At 48.4% G+C, this 18,191-nt stretch overlaps 1 protein-coding gene across 1 annotated transcript in view; it reads right to left on the bottom strand.

Moving 5' to 3' along the window:
- Nucleotides 1-17,855, bottom strand: part of LOC132397765 (proteolipid protein DM alpha) — a 46,155-nt gene extending 28,300 nt beyond the window's left edge. The window contains exon 1 of the mRNA XM_059976531.1: nucleotides 17,758-17,855. Coding sequence (XP_059832514.1) covers nucleotides 17,758-17,761 — 4 coding nt within the window. The 5' untranslated portion in view covers nucleotides 17,762-17,855. The remainder of the gene's footprint in view (nucleotides 1-17,757) is intronic.
- Nucleotides 17,856-18,191: the final 336 nt, after the last annotated feature.

Raw genomic sequence — 18,191 nt, 5'->3', positions numbered from 1 at the left:
TGGAAATCCGAACTAAAAACTGAAAATCCAGGAGATACACAATAGGTTAAGCATGGCTGTGGAGCGAGAAACAGGGTCAACATTTGTTGAATGTCTATGAGATAGCTTTTTAGAGCAGCTTGTGCGTGAGCCTAATCAAGGAAAGATTATCTTAGATTGGGTGTTGTGTAATAATCCAGATTTCATTAGAAAGCTTAAAGTAAAGGAACCCTTAGGAGACAGTGATCATAATTGAATTCATACTGCAATTTTAGAGGGAGAAGCACAAGTCAGATGTATCGGTATTGCAGTGGAATAAAGATTATTACAGAGGCATGAGAGAGGAGCTTGCCCAGGTGGCTTGGAGGGTGTTTCTGATAGGATGATAGCAGAGCAGAGGTGGCTGAGGTTTCTGGGAATAGTTCGCGAGGATAGAAATGACTCAGAGAATTACAGTTCTCAAATGGCAGTGGTAGCAACTGTGGCTGACGAGGGAAGTTAAAGTGCATAAAAGCCAAGGAAAGGGCAAATAAGGTGGCAAAAGTGAGTGGGAAGTTGGATGACTGGGAAGCTTTTAAAATCCAACAAAAGGCAACTTAAAAAGCTATAGGAAGGGAAAAGATTAAATATGAGGGCAAACTAGCCAATAATATAAAGCAGGATACCAAAAGTTTTTCCAGTTATATAAAGAGTAAAAGGGAGGTGAGAGTTGATATTGGACCACTGGAAAATGCTACTGGTGAGGTAGCAATGGGGGACAGTGAAATGAATAAGTGCTTTGCATCTGTCTTCACTGTGGAAGACACTAGCAGTGTGCCAGAGGTTTGTGAGTCTCAGGGAGCAGGAGTGAGAACCATTGCTATTACAAAGAAAAAAGTGCTAGGCAAACGGAAAGGTCTTAAGGTGAAAAAGTCACCTGGACCAGATGGACTACATCTAAAAGAAAGGAAATTACAGGCCAGTGCTTGGGAAAGTGCAGGAATCTATTATTAAGGATCAGGTTTGGGGGTATTTGGCAACTGATAAAGTAAGTCAAAGTCAGCATGGTTTCTGTAGAGGGAAGTCTTGCCTGACAAATCTGTTAGAGTTCTTCAAGGAAGTAACAAGCAGGGTGGAAAAAAGAGAGGCAGTGGATGTCATTTACTTGGGTTTTCAAAAGGCATTTGATAAGGTGCCACACATGAGGCTACGTAACAATATAAAATCCCATGGCATTACAGAAAAGATACTGGCATGGATGGAGGAATGGCTAACAGGCAGGAGGCAGTGAGTGGGATAAAAGGGGACCTTTTCTGGTTGGCTGTCAGTGACTAGTGGTGTTCCTCAGGGGTCAGTATTGGACCTGCTACTTTTCACATTGTTTGTCAATGATTTAATGGAATTGACTTTGTGGCAAAGTTTGCAGGTGATACGAAGGTAAATAGAGGGGTAGGTAGTGCTGAGGAAGCAGTGCAATTGCAGAAGGACTTGGACAAATTGGAAGAATGGGCAAAAAAGTGGCAGACTGAATACGGTGTTGAGAAATATACAATAATGCATTTTGGTAAAAAGAACAAAAGTGCAGACTATTACCTAAATGGGGAGAAAATTCAAACCTCAGTGGTGCAAAGGAGCTCTGGTGTTTGAATTTTCTCCCCATTTAGACAAAAGCCTGCGCTTTTGTTCCTTTTACCCAAATGCATTATCATGCATATCCCAACTCTATATTCTACATTAGGGTCCTCGTGCAAGACTCCCAGAAGGTTAATTTACAGGTTGAGTCTATGGTAAAGAAGGGAATAGAATATAAAAGCATGAAGATAATGCTGAGCCTTCATAAGTCACTAATTAGGCTGCACTTGGAGTATTGACCATAGTTTTGGAAACCATATCTCAGAAAGGATGTGTTGTCATTGCAGAGGGTCCAGAGGAGATTCACACGGATGATTCTGGGAATGAAGGGGTTAACATATGAGGAGTGTTTGGCAGCTTTGAGCCTGTGCTCACTGCAATTTAGAAGAATGTGGGGGGTTTTCATAGAAACCTACCAAATATTGAAAGAACTAGATAAGGTGGATGCACAGAGGATGTTTCCTATGCAGGGGGTATCCAGAACTACAGGGCATAGCCTCAAAATTGAGGGGTGACCCTTTAGAACAGTTAAGGGGGGCTTCTTTTACTCAAAGAATAATGAACCTGTGGAACACTCTGCCAGGGACAGCTGCAGGGGCCAAGATGGGGGGGTATCTTTAAAGCAAAAATGGGGAGTTTCTTGATTGGCCAGTGCATCAAAGATTGTGGTGGGAAGGCAGGTGTATGGGGTTCAGCGGAATCCAGGATCAGCCATGGTGGAATGGTTCAGCAGACTTGATGGACTGAATGGCCTAACTCTGCTTCTATGTCTTAGGTCCTCAAGACCATAATATAATAATTCTGGTTCTTTTTCAGCAGATGCTGCCTGACCTGCTGAATGTGCAAAGCATTCTGGGCTTCGGTTAAATCAGGTGCAGGGGCTCTTTTGATTTGTCATTCGAGGACGAGAGGACCTCAGAGCAAGACAACGGAGGACCACGCTGTAGGGTTTCAGTAGAGAACTGCGTAGAGTCTGTTCTCCTTACCCAAGGGATCTATTTGACACAGAGGAAGTGTGGTAAAGATTTACTAAACTAAGACTGCAGAATACACTGAGGATAGAGGGTGAACTTGGACTCACACTACATGAACCTGTGGAAAACTGACTGATTTAGAAACATAGAAAACCTACAGCACAATACAGACCCTTTGGCTAACAAAGCTGTGCCAAACATGTCCTTACCTTAGAAATTACCTAGGGTTACCCATGGCCCTCTATTTTTCTGAGCTCCATGTACCTATCCAGGAGCCTCTTAAAAGACCCTATCATATCCACCTCCACCGCCATCTCTGGCAGTCCATTCCACGCACTCACCACTCTGTGTAAAAAACTTACTCCTGACAGCTCCTCTATACCTACTTCCAAACACCTTAAAACTGTGCCCTTTCATGCTCGCCATTTCAGCCCTGGGAAAAAGCTTCTGACTTTCCACACAATCAATGCCTCTCACCATCTTGTACACCTCTATCAGGTCACCTCTCATCCTCCGTTGCTCCAAGGAGAAGAGATCGAGTTAACTCAACCTGTTCTCATAAGGCATGCTCCCCAGTCCAGGCAACATCCTTGTAAATCTCCTCCGCACCCTTTCTATGGTTTCCATGTCCTTCCTGTAGTGAGGCGACCAGAATTGAGCACAGTACTCCAAGTGGGGTTTGACCAGGGTCCTATATAGCTGCAACATTACCTCTCGGCTCTTAAATTCAATCCCAGATTGATGAAGGCCAATGCACCATATGCCTTCTTAACCACAGAGTCAACCTGCGCAACAGCTTTGAATGTCCTATGGACTTGGACCCCAAGATCCCTCTGATCCTCCACACTACGAAGACTCTTACCATTAATACTATGTTTTGTCATCGTATATGACCTACCAAAATGAACCACTTCACATTTATCTGGATTGAACTCCAGCTGCCACTTCTCAGCCCAGTTTTGCATCCTATCAATGTCCCACTGTAACCTCTAACAGCCTTCCACACTATCCACAACACCACCAACCTTTGTGTCATCAGTCAATTTACTAACACATCCTTCCACTTCCTCATCCAGGTCATCATGAAGAGAAGGAGTCCAAGAACAGATCCCTGAGTGACACCACTAGTTATCTTATGGATTCATGGAGGCATATCAAGTTGAACATCTAAAGGATTTAACAGGCTAGAAAGAGATTATTATCTCTCATGAGGAATACAGAATCAGAAGCAATTGTTAAACTACAGAGAGACGTTGCAGCAAACTGAACAGGTAAGGCAGCATTTGTAAAGAAAAACATGAATTAACCCATTAGATCAAGGCCGTTTCATCACAACTAGAAAAGTTAGAAATCCATTATTTTGTGAACAGTCCACCATGCAAACCAACCTCCCTTTCATTGTCTCCATTCCAACTCCCCATTACATTGAGAAAGAAGTCAACATAATCAAACACCCCTCCCACATGATCGTCTATCTTCTCCAAACTCACCCTGCAATGAGACTGAAGATACCAAACAAGACTACAAAACACTAGGCAACAAAGACTGGACTTCCGAATACTTCTGGGTGTATCTTATGGAAATTTCCCTCCCATGCACTACTTTTTTTGAAATTGATTATATTTGTTATTTCAATTCATAATTCAAATCAGAATAACTGATGCCAAGATTACAGAAGGCATTTCTTATGGTCCACAAATCAAACAGGTAATTAATGACAGGCAATTCAAAGAACTTCTAGTGAGACCAGAGAATGCCGCATGGAAGGCTTTCAAAAATGTTGTTGAAAATTTTCTTGGCATCTGCAGAGCACCAAGCTTCGTGCAGCCAGTTGACAGCATGCTTCAAGCATACAAAACCATGAGGTATAACATGTCACTAAATATTCATTTCGGACCCATTTGGACTTCTTTCCTGCAAATCATGTCACTGTCAGTGACGAGCATGGTGAAAGGTTTCACCAGGACATTGCGGTCATGGAGATACAGTATCAGGGCAACTGGAATCCATCACTGCTGGCTGATTATTGTTGGGCACTTCAGTGAGAAGCCTCAGACACTGAGTACAAATGCATTATATTATATAAAGGTTAATTTACTGCTTCTTGAAATTCATATGTGATACAAGTAGTCTGAAATTATATTTGTGTTCAGCTGCAAGCAGTCTATCATAAACAAAAAAAAACTTCTGAGGAAGCAACACTTTTGAAAGAATTTGTTGCCTTTTGAAATAAACTCTTGATCTCTCATCTACCTTGCCGTGCCCGTGCACTGCACTTTCTCTGGAACTGTCACACAATATTGTGCATTCTGGTCTCTCCCTTTTCTTGTACAGTGCTACCTTGATGCAATCATGTATGGATTGACCTGTCTGGATGCCACATAAATAAAGTTTTTCACCAATATCTCAGTATATAATACAACAATAAACAAAGAAAGAAGGGTCTCAGCCTGAAACGTTGACTGTTTATTCATCTCCATTGATGCTGCCTGACCTGCTGAGTTCCTTCAGCATTTTGTGTGTGTTGATTTGGATTTCCAGCATCTGCAGTCTTTCTCTTGTTAACAAATTACCACTTTGAAGTTCCATAGAAACAGAAGGAAACATCTGTGGGAGGACGGGAACCAACAGAGACTGTGTACCACAGGTGATGCTGGCTGAAGATGTTGGTGGTTAACGACAGCGGTTCAGTCTGTACGAGGAGTGGTGGGAAAACAGAGGGCAGAGATAAACACTAGAGATTCTGCACGATGTTCACACGAGGAGAAGGTACAGGTGTAGATCTCCTCAAATGTAAACTTTACAAAAATAAAACTACAGGCGCTGAAAATCCTGGAAAATCCCTAAAAACTGCGAGATTTCTGTGGAAAGAGGATTTGTGTCAGGACTGTTAACACAGAAGGCTGCTCTCTGTTCAGCCTGGATGGGACAGGCAGACAGGCCTGTTTCCATGTTGAATGACTCGAAAGCCCTTTGTTGGGAGCGGGAAGGGGGGGGAATAGATTTCAGTAGGAAGGTGGGGGGAGGGATAGGTAGAACATAATGTTTAAGATAGAAGGAATCAAAATGGCTCAAAAGAGCCAGTTATCAGCATGTTAAAAAATGTGCCAATGAAATGTTGTTAAAAGTGGGACTTGCCCGGTAGTCCAGGCTTCCAAGAGGACCACATTCTTGTCGTAGGGTTTGGAGGCTTGTGTGCCTCAGTGACCCGGAGAGCTACGTTGGCTGGAGTCATGGCCTTGTTAGGGTCACCCATGCTAAACAGGTCAAGGGGTAGCAGGCAGACTAGGAGTGGTCCACCAGTCCTCCAGGTTTGGGGGTTCAGCTCAGGGCTTACAACCCCGATTGGTAAAACAAAATTGTTACGGAAACAGCAATGAAGAATCCTTCTGCGTCTGAGAGTGACGGTATTCCTGAGTCTCCACCCGGGACTGTGTGACTGACAGTAGTGAAAACCGAGCTTCTGACATGATGAAAGAAGCCCTGAACACTGCCAGAGATGGAGGACCTTTTCCGCTGTCCGAAACGCTACGGTGTAGCGGGCAATTTAAGTAAAATGGAAAATACCGGAAACATTCAGCAGGCTCGGAAGTATTTGTGGAAAGAGAAACAATCAAAGTTTCAGATGAGATGAGACCATCACCCTTTCCTGTTCATTCTGATCCAAGGTCACTCATCTGAAACACTAATTGTTTCTTCACAGGTATTACTGAGTTTCTCCAGAATTTTCTAGGAAACTAGGGATAAGAGAGTTGAATTAACAAGGAGGGAAACTGGGATTGTTTTCCTTCAGTGAGAGGGGATGCTCTGGGGTAGAAATTCATGATCAAAGTCATTAGGGCTTTGCTAGGGCAAGTCAGGAGAATCGGTAGGAGGGTGAATAACTAAAGGACACGACTGCTTGTATTGTCTGAAAAAGAATGCAGCATAGTTGAGGGAAAGTGCAAGGGTGACTGAATAGCTCTTTCAACGAATTGGGATAAGCTGCAGGGATGAATGGTCACATCTCAAGCTCGTGCATGACTTCAGACTGAGTGGAAGTGGTTAAGTCCCAAGGAACAATGAGCTTTGTCGGGGGAGAGTCGAGAATGAGTGAAGCTCTGTTGAACAGGGTAAACAGTGCTCTGCAAGAGGGAAGTGGCTGATTTTGAACCCTGACCTTCAACAAAGAGACCATTCAGCTTCAGCCAAGGCAGCTCCCGCTCAGCGAGAGATGGACAGGCTCTGCACAGTACCAGACACTGCCTCACTCAGTCACCGGGCTTCTGGGAACCAGAACAGCCAGGAGAGGGGAACAAATTCTCTCCCTGGCATACAATCACATTCCTAACCCTCATTGGATTATAGCAGTCCAGTTATCCAGAGACATGCCCCTTGCCCAAGTTTCCTGCAGAGGGCTATACCTGAAAACAAACTACCTGAGCCTTCAGCAAGAGCCAATGTAGGAAGATGCTGGAATGGTCGTGGGTGAAGGAGGAGGAGTTTGTTTATCTATGTATTTATTTATTTAGTTTGTTATTGAGATACAGCACAGCATAGGCCCTTCCGCCCCTTCAGCCATGCTGCCCAGCAGTCCCCGTCCCCTCCGATTTAACCCCCACCTCATCATGGGACAATTTACAAAAACAAATCAGTACATCTTTGGACTGTGGGAGGAAAATCGAAGCACCCAGAGGAATCCCACACAGTCACAGGGAGAACGTGCAGACTCCTTACAGGCAGCATCAGGAATTGAACCCTGGTTGTTAGCACTGTGTGCTGTGTGGCCAAGTGGTTAGGGTATTCGACTAGCGACCTGAAGGTCATGAGTTTGAGCCCAGCCGAGGCAGCCCATGTCCTTGAACAACGAACTTAACTGTTAATGCTCTAGTCTACCCAGCTGAAAAATGGGTACCAGCATGAAAAATTCTGGGGGTCAATTTCGCGATAGACTGGCGTCCTATCCGGGGGGGGGGGGGGAAGTCTCGTACTCTCAGTCACTTCACACAGAAACCAGCATAAGCACCAGCCTGATGAGCCACAAAGGCTCGGGACAAGACTTTGACTTGCTAGCACTGTAAAGGGTTGGGCGAGCCATGACACTACAGTGCTGGTGGAAGGTGCTGGTATCCTGCCAGTTATATCATCTTAAAGTCCACTTGGCCTCTTACAATCTTCCAAAACAAACCAATGCAAACCAAGAGGACCTCACCTTCTCAGCAGGTCATAATACCCTTTGAGATGTCACTGATGCCCTGCTCCATCCCTTTGATGGATCAACAACCTGTATTATTGTCTTTTCTTCTCTCCAGCTGGGTACTTCCAGCATTCTCGTTCATTTCAGATTCTCTGCACTTGCAGCATTTAGTATTCGACCCTCCCCACGTTCTTTCTTTCCTTTCACCTCTGCCTCATTCTTCTCCTTCCATTTCCTCATCCAGCCTTCACTCCCACCACCACCTTGTTATTCAACAGAAAAAGGCTTTTCAGCCCACTATGTCTAAGCTGACCATTTACCAGACAGTCCCTAACCCCCTACACCTTGGTGATTCAATCTCTTAAATGTGAGAGCCTCCAACTCCAACCCACAAACTGTACATTCCAGACACCATCATCAGGGAGAAAAGAACTATCCTCAGATCACCTCTCAAGTTTTTAACCCTCATTTTGAATCTATGCTTTCAAGTCTCAGACATCTTTACTATGGGGAAAAGCCTCCCCTTATCTCCCAAGTCTCAGACACCTTTACTACGGGGGAAAGCCCTCCCACTATTGATGGGAGACAGGGGCCTCCCATCACCGACTATCGACGGGAGACAGGGGCCTCCCATCATCGACTATCGACAGGAGACAGGGGCCTCCCATCACCGACTATCGACGGGAGACAGGGGCCTCCCATCATCGACTATCGATGGGAGACGTAGGCCTCCCATCGTCGACTATCGATGGGAGACAGGGGCCTCCCATCATCGACTATCGACGGGAGACAGGGGCCTCCCATCATCGACTATTGACGGGAGACAGGGTCCTCCCATCATCGACTATCGACGGGAGACAGGGGCCTCCCATCATCGACTATCGACGGGAGACAGGGGCCTCCCATCATCGACTATCGACGAGAGACGTAGGTCTCCCATCATCGACTATCGACGGGAGACAGGGGCCTCCCATCATCGACTATCAACGAGAGACGTAGGCCTCCCATCATCGACTATCGACGAGAGACGTAGGCCTCCCATCATCGACTATCGACGGGAGACAGGGGCCTCCCATCATCGACTATCGACGGGAGACAGGGGCCTCCCATCATTGACTATCGACGGGAGACAGGGGCCTCCCATCATCGACTATTGATGAGAGACGTAGGCCTCCCATCATCGACTATCGACGGGAGACGTAGGCCTCCCATCATCGACTATCGACGGGAGACAGGGGCCTCCCATCATTGACTATCGACGGGAGACAGGGGCCTCCCATCATCGACTATTGATGAGAGACGTAGGCCTCCCATCATCGACTATCGACGGGAGACAGGGGCCTCCCATCATCGACTATTGATGAGAGACGTAGGCCTCCCATTATCAACAGGTGATGAAACCAACTCATTATCGATGAGAGATGAAAGCCTTCCATTATCTCCCAAGTCTCAGACACCTTTATAACAGGGGAAAACCCTCACATTATCGATGCTATCTGCACCTCGAGGTTTTATATACCTCAGTGCCTCTTCTTATTTACTTAATGGCCACTGGCATTTATGGCAGAAATGAAGGTCGTCCTTCTCTTTCTGTCCATACTGTCACACACAGATATAGAAGGATTCTGCATTGCTGTTTCTGTAACAATTGTTTTTGACCAGTCAGGGTTGTTGGCCCTGAACTGAAGTCCTGAACCAGGAGGACTGGTGGATCACTCTTAGTCTGGCCTCTGCCCTCCCGAGAGCCAAAGAACAAGGCCCTGACTCCAGCCAGCTTAGCTCTCTGGGTCACTGAGGTACACAAGCCTCTGATCTGCGACAAGGTTGTGCTCCTCTTGGAGGTCAGCCTCTTCTGCTGCAAGGAAAAGAAAGCCAGCCTCTCTGGTCTCTCTTCATATTGAGACACTCAATGCCAGGCAACATCCAGGAGTATCTCCTGCCCACCGCCTGCAGGGGAAATCACATTCCCTCCTTTGGAACACACAGTATCCCAGTTATGGCTGTAGCGATTTTTAGTAAACATGAAACATGACTTCCTTACTCTTGAATTCTCAGCCCTGGCTGATAAAGGCAGGTATGCCATGCTCAGTAGTCCTGAGGAACCCACCACTTGTACCAGTCATAGACATCCGTTCTGCTCTCTTTGTCCCTCATCCTTTACTCAAGCTCAAAGCATGCTTGCTTTCCAACTATTCCTAGTGTGGATGAAAGACTGATTAGCCCTGTTTCTTGCTCCACAGATGCCGCCCGACTTGTTGAGTGCTTCCTTTAAGCATTATTTTGTTTCTAAAGACCAATCGGGCCAGGAATGCAACCTGGCTCATATACTGGTGTAATTTACAAGGGAATGCAGTGGGGATCAAATCAGGGGATTTTGGCTTTGCAGCAGGCTGTGGAGGATGGAGAGAACAGACTGAAAGCCATGGATTTGTTGGAGACAGGAATAAAAATCGCAGAGCAGTACGTCGGTGGAACTGTTTCAGATCTCCCAGGCTCGCACTGGGACGTGCGACAGACACCACAGTGTGAACAGGCTGACCTTTGCCTCACACTGCTTTCCCCCTTCAGAAGTTGGCTGGCCTGCTGAGTTATCTCCACAAGTCATCTTGTTGCTTCAGATACTCTGTGCCTGAAATTATTCCCCATCACTGCCAGTGAGACTGGCGTGGCAGAAAGCAGAATAAAGTTGCAGCACAACCATTTCCTCTTTTTCCCCTATCCTTTCCGATTCGGCCGGTTACGTCCAGTGGTGCAGCTGGGAGAGCCACGGCCTCACAGCCCCGGTGGTCTGGCTTGAATTCTGCCCTCCAGTGCTGTTAGAGTGTAGAGCTTGTCCATGTAGATTCCCCTGGCGTGCACAGATTTCCAGCCACATCCTTTTCATGCTGTTAGTTAGCAGGCCACTGTAAAAGTGCCCCAAATGAAGTGGTTACTGATGGGCAGATGGGATGGAGAATAGGTCACAGGATGACATGGGGGAAAGGGGATTGGTGGAAATAGGTCACATGGGGGAAATAGGATTGGTGGAAATGGGTCACAGGGTGACATGCAGGAAAGGGGATTGGTGGACATAAGTCACAAGGTGACATGGGGGAAAGGGGTTTAGTGGTCACACAGTGACATGGGGGAAAAGGGATTGGTGGAAATGCTCCAAGAGACATCTTAGACCCAATGGACCAAATGGCTTCCTATTGGTAGAGAAATACAAGACAAGTCCATCCATAAATCTGAACCCAGTGTATTAAAACAGAGGAATTTAGAATGAGCAGTGTTTTAATCTACCAACACTTCCAGACTCCTGGAGAATTCCAACAGACTTTATTATCACCACTGTTCCTGAGCAACAAGAATGCACAGGGGCCATTGAAACAGAGCTCATTTAGAAAAAAAAAAGGTCCAACATTTGCATTAGATAAATCAAATGTGCCGCAACTGTTTCATAAGAAGACCGGTGGAACAAGAACGTCTACAATGAGGGAGTGAGACACATTGGGCAAAGCGTACCACTGGAAGAAAGACACGGGAGGCTCTTGCGACAATGAACCCTCCTCCTCTCCCTCCACCTTCCTTCCTTCCATCACACACTTTCCAATTTTCCACAATAAATCTCAACACAATAAGGTGCGAGAGTGAGTCACTGAGACAGCAAGATACTGACTCCACCTGCCCCCTCCAACAATCACACAACCTTTGCCTTCAACCTGTCAAAATGTCACCCTCACCCCTCAGTTCCTGCAGCACCTTCTCTATCCATGCTGTCCTCCACTTCCTCTCCAAATTCTCACTCACCTATAAAGAAGCCCAAACCTCCTCCCCTTTCCTGCAACCTCACATTTCCATAAGGACAGAAAACTGAGACGGCTCAGCAGGTTGGGGAGCTTTATAGAGCATGTTCCAGGCTGGTGATCGTTTCTCAGTGCTGGGAAAAGTCAAGAAATAAACAGGCCTGGGGGAAGCAGAAATGGGCACATAGTAACTACCTAATATTGTAACATTGACAGTTTAGAGTTGATCTGTCAATACCCTGAAATGCAGCCTCCATGTGTCTACATCTGCTTTAAGCATCTCCGCAGCCCCGAGTGCAGGTGTACCCCACTGCCCACACCTCCGAGTGCAGGTGTACCCCACTGCCCACAGCCCCGAGTGCAGGTGTACCCCACTGCCCACAGCCCTGAGTGCAGGTGTACCCAACTGCCCACACCTCCGAGTGCAGGTGTACCCCACTGCCCATACCTCCGAGTGCAGGTGTACCCCACTGCCCACACCTCCGAGTGCAGGTGTACCCCACTGCCCACACCTCCGAGTGCAGGTGTACCCCACTGCCCACACCTCCGAGTGCAGGTGTACCCCACTGTCCACAGCCCCGAGTGCAGGTGTACCCCACTGCCCACAGCCCCGAGTGCAGGTGTACCCCACTGCCCACAACCTCCGCAGCCCCGAGTGCAGGTGTACCCCACTGCCCACACCTCCGAGTGCAGGTGTACCCCACTGTCCACAGCCCCGAGTGCAGGTGTACCCCACTGTCCACAGCCCCGAGTGCAGGTGTACCCCACTGCCCACAGCCCCGAGTGCAGGTGTACCCCACTGCCCACACCTCCGAGTGCAGGTGTACCCCACTGCCCACACCTCCGAGTGCAGGTGTACCCCACTGCCCACACCTCCGAGTGCAGGTGTACCCCACTGTCCACAGCCCCGAGTGCAGGTGTACCCCACTGCCCACAGCCCCGAGTGCAGGTGTACCCCACTGCCCACAACCTCCGCAGCCCCGAGTGCAGGTGTACCCCACTGCCCACACCTCCGAGTGCAGGTGTACCCCACTGTCCACAGCCCCGAGTGCAGGTGTACCCCACTGCCCACAGCCCCGAGTGCAGGTGTACCCCACTGTCCACAACCTCCGCAGCTCCAAGTGCAGGTGTACACCACTACCCACACCTCCGAGTGCAGGTATACCCCACTGCCCACAGCCCCGAGTGCAGGTGTACCCCACTGCCCACAGCCCCGAGTGCAGGTGTACCCCACTGCCCACAGCCCCGAGTGCAGGTGTACCCAACTGCCCACACCTCCGAGTGCAGGTGTACCCCACTGCCCACAGCCCCGAGTGCAGGTGTACCCCACTGCCCACAGCCCCGAGTGCAGGTGTACCCCACTGCCCACAGCCCCGAGTGCAGGTGTACCCCACTGTCCACAGCCCCGAGTGCAGGTGTACCCCACTGCCCACAGCCCCGAGTGCAGGTGTACCCCACTGTCCACAGCCCCGAGTGCAGGTGTACCCCACTGCTCACAGCCCCGAGTGCAGGTGTACCCCACTGCCCACAGCCCCGAGTGCAGGTGTACCCCACTGTCCACAGCCCCGAGTGCAGGTGTACCCCACTGCTCACAGCCCCGAGTGCAGGTGTACCCCACTGCCCACAGCCTCTGGTCACTTGGAAGCACTGCACTCACTTCCTGCTACCAGACAGACTTGGACTCAGCCATCAGTCACCCATGTAATTTAACTTTCTCAACTCTTGTCCACATTGGACTGCCTCACTGAAATCCAGATAGCTGTATCACCAGCACTACCATCACCACACCAAAAGCCACAAACAGTTGCCCATGCCCCAGCACCCAGGGCTATCGACTGCTCTTTCCCCCTTGCCTCCTGTCTGCACCTTCACACACTGGACAATCACCCTCTTCCAAGACATTGGCTCTTTGCAATTCCTTCTCCTTTCCTACCTGTCCCACTATAGCTTGAAAATAAACTTTATATTTCACCTGTTGTTCCACATCCATCCCTGGCTTCTGCCCACTCCCATTACTGATCTGCCCTAGATAATGTGATCCAGAAAGAACATGGAGAAACTGCCTCTTCGACCAACTGTCTGTCTTCTCTGCTCTGTCCAGCTCCGTCAATCATTATTCCTCGAGTCCATCTGATACAACTTGCCCTCATTTTTCATCCCTCCCCAGACACCATAAGTTAGTACTTCACCACACCCTCTCTCCCCTTCCAGTCTTGTTTTGGATTGAAACCCTGCAACACTGACGATTCCTTTACCCCTGCAGATGCTGCCTGATCCGCTGTTCATTCAGCAGAGCACCAGAAAGATCATGTTGACTGGAACATCCTTGGTTGAAACTTACCAACTCCTCTCTCAGTAATGATAATTCCTACTAATTTGTCATTCACCACCAATCCTTCTCCCTGGCTACTCCAAGATGGAATCAGATTGTTCCTAATTAAGAAGACTACCCATTACACTAGCATTACATCAGGCAGGTGATCTTTGCTGAAACCTTAGATGTCTTGGCCACTTTCAGCCTAGACTGAACCTTCTTCAAAAACCTCCCACCTTCCACTAAATTTATGTCATCCAAAACTCCACTGCATAACAACTCACCCGCCACCAGCCATATACTACACTAGTTCACAGAACAGCAACATTCTCCAACCCTGCAAGCCCTGCTCAACTCCAGTCCTTAGCTTTAGGCCACCATACACTGGGTATAGATTGGTTAGACTGCAAGAACCTTTTTTCCCCAGGGCATGGGTTTGAAGTGAGAGATATGAGTTTAGAGGGGAGCTGAAGGGGATTTTCTTACTCCCCCCACCTCCAGAGGGTGGTTGGAATGAAGAATATCCTGGTTAAGGGGTGGTGGAGGCAGAGGCACCCACAACATTCGAGCAGCACCTGAACTTCAGTTAGCAAAGTGCAGAAGGGATCAGAATAGATGGTTGCAGATGTCAGCATAGACAGTGTGGGCAAAGGGCATCTTTCTGTGTTGTTTGACTCTATGACCAGTTGTGCCATCAGATGTAGAGACCCAACTTCTTCAAATCCCCTCCCTAAACCTCTTCCTTTACTGTCTTTTTAATCCTTTTTTTGTTTTGTTTTGAAACCTCGCTCTTTCACCAAGCCTTTAGCTCATCTCCAAGTCTTTGATTAGCTTGGCTTCCAGCTTGCCTGAATTTTCTCTTGCTGCTGGAGGAACGTTTCCCATGCTTCCACAGAGGGCTTGATACATTGATAGATTACAAAGCGCTATTCAAATGCAATGTATTCTTCCAGAAATAAAACTGTTCCAAGTCAACTCCCTGAAACACTCTTTCTAGTCAACCCATCAGTTACCGACAGTATCAATCGTATCAGGACAGTATCAGTCGATGCCGAGACTGATGAAGCAAAATAAACCAGTAAAACCCCCTGCAGCCTCCAGAAACTTGAGGAAGCTTCTCAATGATTGAGGAAATGGGTACTTCACTCTGTCCTTAATCACAGAGAGGTATCCAACCTCTTCATCTGTCTCTCACCCCTCTCTCTCCCCCCACATCCTCTCACTTTGTCGATCCTTCTCTCCTCTCAGCCTGGCACCCCCACACCCCCCCCCAACTCCACTCACTAGATGAGGAACACATCCATGGTATGAAAACAAAATGGCTTCAGCAACAACAGGCCTCAGCCAAACTCTCCTCTGTATCAGTCAGACGTTGTCCAACGGTCCTCTCATCCCAGCCTGGTCTTCTCCACTCACCGCATTCCCTGCCCTCCTCCCCTTGACTCCAATGTCCACCACATTCACGACAGCAGATTGCTAGTTGTGAATAACAGGAATCCTTATTTCGGAGAGTGAAAATTCCAGCCTGACAAATATTTCCAGTATGAGGGATCATCTCCACATTCCTGGGCATCCATGAATTCAGCTCAAGAAGGGTTAACGTTGTGGTAACTGCATTTCCAAAGTTCTGCCTGTCATATTGTGAACAATTACTTATTCAGTTTGTTCAGCCTGAATGACTCCGCGTGATGGGAATTAAAATCAAATAAAGACAACAAAACTAAGGCAATAATTTAACTCAAAAACTGTTGGGAATCTGCCCAGATCAGAATAAGCTGGCTGCTGGATCCGAACTCCAAATCACCAAAATTGCTTCTCAATGTTCAGCAGCACCAACTATACAACTGAAAGCCACACAACTGCCCAGCGCTCAAGCAGGGCTTGGCTCCAGAGGAAAATCCACCCAGCGATAAGCACCTGCTCTCAGTCAGAGGCACAATCACAGAAACAGTCAGCTAACTAAAAGGGGGGAGGGGGAGGAAGCAACTCTTGGCCAGCCAAGTTTCAAGCGAGTCAATGCCCCACTTCCCCCAACCCCCAGATCACTTGGGGAAATTGTATTACAGAATGGCTGAAGGGACGGGAGTGGTTTGCAGGAGTCTGCGGGGGTTTGTAGATGGGTAAGCGAATAGGCAGAAGGAATGTTCCGTATGGAAAAATGAAACGGAAAATGAAAAAGCAGAATCTGGTTTGAAAAATGGAGAAATATTATAGTATGCCTTTACTATGTATCAAACCTTGTACACAAAGTTGGCCTGCCAGTACTGCAAGTAACTGGGAAGGCAAGTGCAAAGCGGATGGAGGCTTGTACAACTATCTAGTGAGACCACACCTGCATGGTTCCATTACCTGAGGATGGATACTGGAGAGTTGGAGGAAGTCCAAGGACGATGCAGCAGACTGATATCTGCAGTTCCCATACAGGATGAGCAGATTGGGCTAACACTCATTTGTGTTTAAAAGAATAAGATATAGACTTCATGAAACACAAGATTGAGAAGGAGGAAGCTGAGAGAAAGATCCCACAAGTTGGGTATTTTTAAAAGCAGGCAATTGGTTCAGCATAAAAGGTGGCCTATTCAAGAAGGATCAGGAGGAATTTATTCCATCAGTGTATCCTCTCCTCCAGTGAGTCAATGAACATATTAAAAGTAGAGGAAGATGTCTAAACTAGTCAGGGATCAAAGCTTATAGGTAGTGCCCACAAAATACAGCCAAGATCAAGGTTGCACAGAAAGTGAAGTGAACCTGACGACTCCCTGTTCCTATCTATTACAGGAATAAATGGGAGGATCAGGACTCTGCTGCGAGGTGGGTGTAAATTGTAGACCACCCCATCAAAGGCTCAGTTACTAATCCTGATCCTATTTCCTCAACCGGGGAAACACGGGCATTGAAGTAAAGAAGTGAGAATGGGTAGTTTTATGATAATGTGGGGCGACACCTCCACTCTCATTTGAAAGGCAAGGGACAAGGGGGTGTCCTCAGTGTGAGGCAAAGGACAGAAGCTCAGAGGACAGGAATCTAACCTGGTGCTCCAGCAGGCACAGCACCAGGGACAAATACACACACATGGGGGGGGGGGGGCAGTGTGGAAGGAGAATAGAAAGGATGGGGTGGGGGTTGAAGATTATGCATGGAAGGGAGGCAGGGGGAGAATGGGGGCAGGGCCAAAAGCAGGTTTGAGGACAGGATGGCAATGGTGGGGTGGGTGGGGCAGTGAACAGAGAATGGGGGGGAGGGGCACAGGGGGGAACAGGGTGGGTTGCAGTGGTGGGATGGGGCGGGGTCGGGCAGCAGGGTGGGGCGGGAACGGGCTCAGGGCGGTGGTGGGCGGTTGAAGTGGCGATGAGAGGGTGAATGGGCTATGGAGGTGGGAAAAGGGAGTGGTGGTGAAGATATGAGAGGGGGCTCAATGAGGGAAGCAGTCTCCCACACTCTAGTCTACAGCAGCGTGTCTGGAGTGGAACTCTGGCGGGGATGAGGGGGTAGACGGTGACAATGGGGAGGGGGAGGGAGGAAAAGCGCAATAGGGTTGAGGTATGAGGAGGCAGGCGTAGGGGTGGGTTGAACGGGAAAGAGTGAGGCGGTCGGGAAACTGGAAGAGAGACGTGGGTGGAATGGGAAATTGGGAGAGATGGAATCGATGGGGAGAAACCTGGCGAAAAGATGCGCGGTAATGAGGGTGGGTCCGGGTGTGTAAGCGGCGGACCCGGGCGGGCGGGCCGGCCGGCCAGACAGACAGACACCCTCCTCCCTCTCACTGTGAGTTATGTCTGGGGAAGTAGCGGCATTACAAGTCCGCTTCTGATAGTTTGAGTTAAACTGCAGCTGTACTACACCGTCAGAGATTGGGTCCCGTCCCTTTCTACCCCACCCCATTCCCCCCCGTACTGTCCCATCCCCACTTTCACTCACCCATCTCCACACCGCTCCGTATACTTGAACCACTGATCAAAGAGTCTGAACGCTATTCCTTGTCCACAAACTTCCCTCAGGCAGAGCAGCACCACAGCCCAATCCAACAGCTCCGCTCCTCCCGCAGGCTTCAACCTGACTGGAATCTTTTAAAGACTCCGCTCCTGCCACAGCACCAGCAGAACGCAGCCCACACACAATCATACCACCAGCACACCCATAGCAGGTACACTGTCTCCTCAGAAATATAATACCAGCAACACACAGCAGCGGAAAAAATGCCGCACCAGCAGAACACAACGCAAACTGCCCCAGGAAAATTCGGCATCAACACAGCACCAGTAGAACACAGCTCCAACACAACACCAGCAGAACACAGCTCCAACACAGCACCAACAGAACACAGCTCCAACACAACACCAGCAGAACACAGC

Source organism: Hypanus sabinus, chromosome 8 (genome assembly GCF_030144855.1).
Source record: "Hypanus sabinus isolate sHypSab1 chromosome 8, sHypSab1.hap1, whole genome shotgun sequence".
NCBI lineage: Eukaryota > Metazoa > Chordata > Chondrichthyes > Myliobatiformes > Dasyatidae > Hypanus > Hypanus sabinus.
Note: the sequence above shows the minus strand (reverse complement) of the source record. Positions and strands in the feature narration are given on the sequence as shown.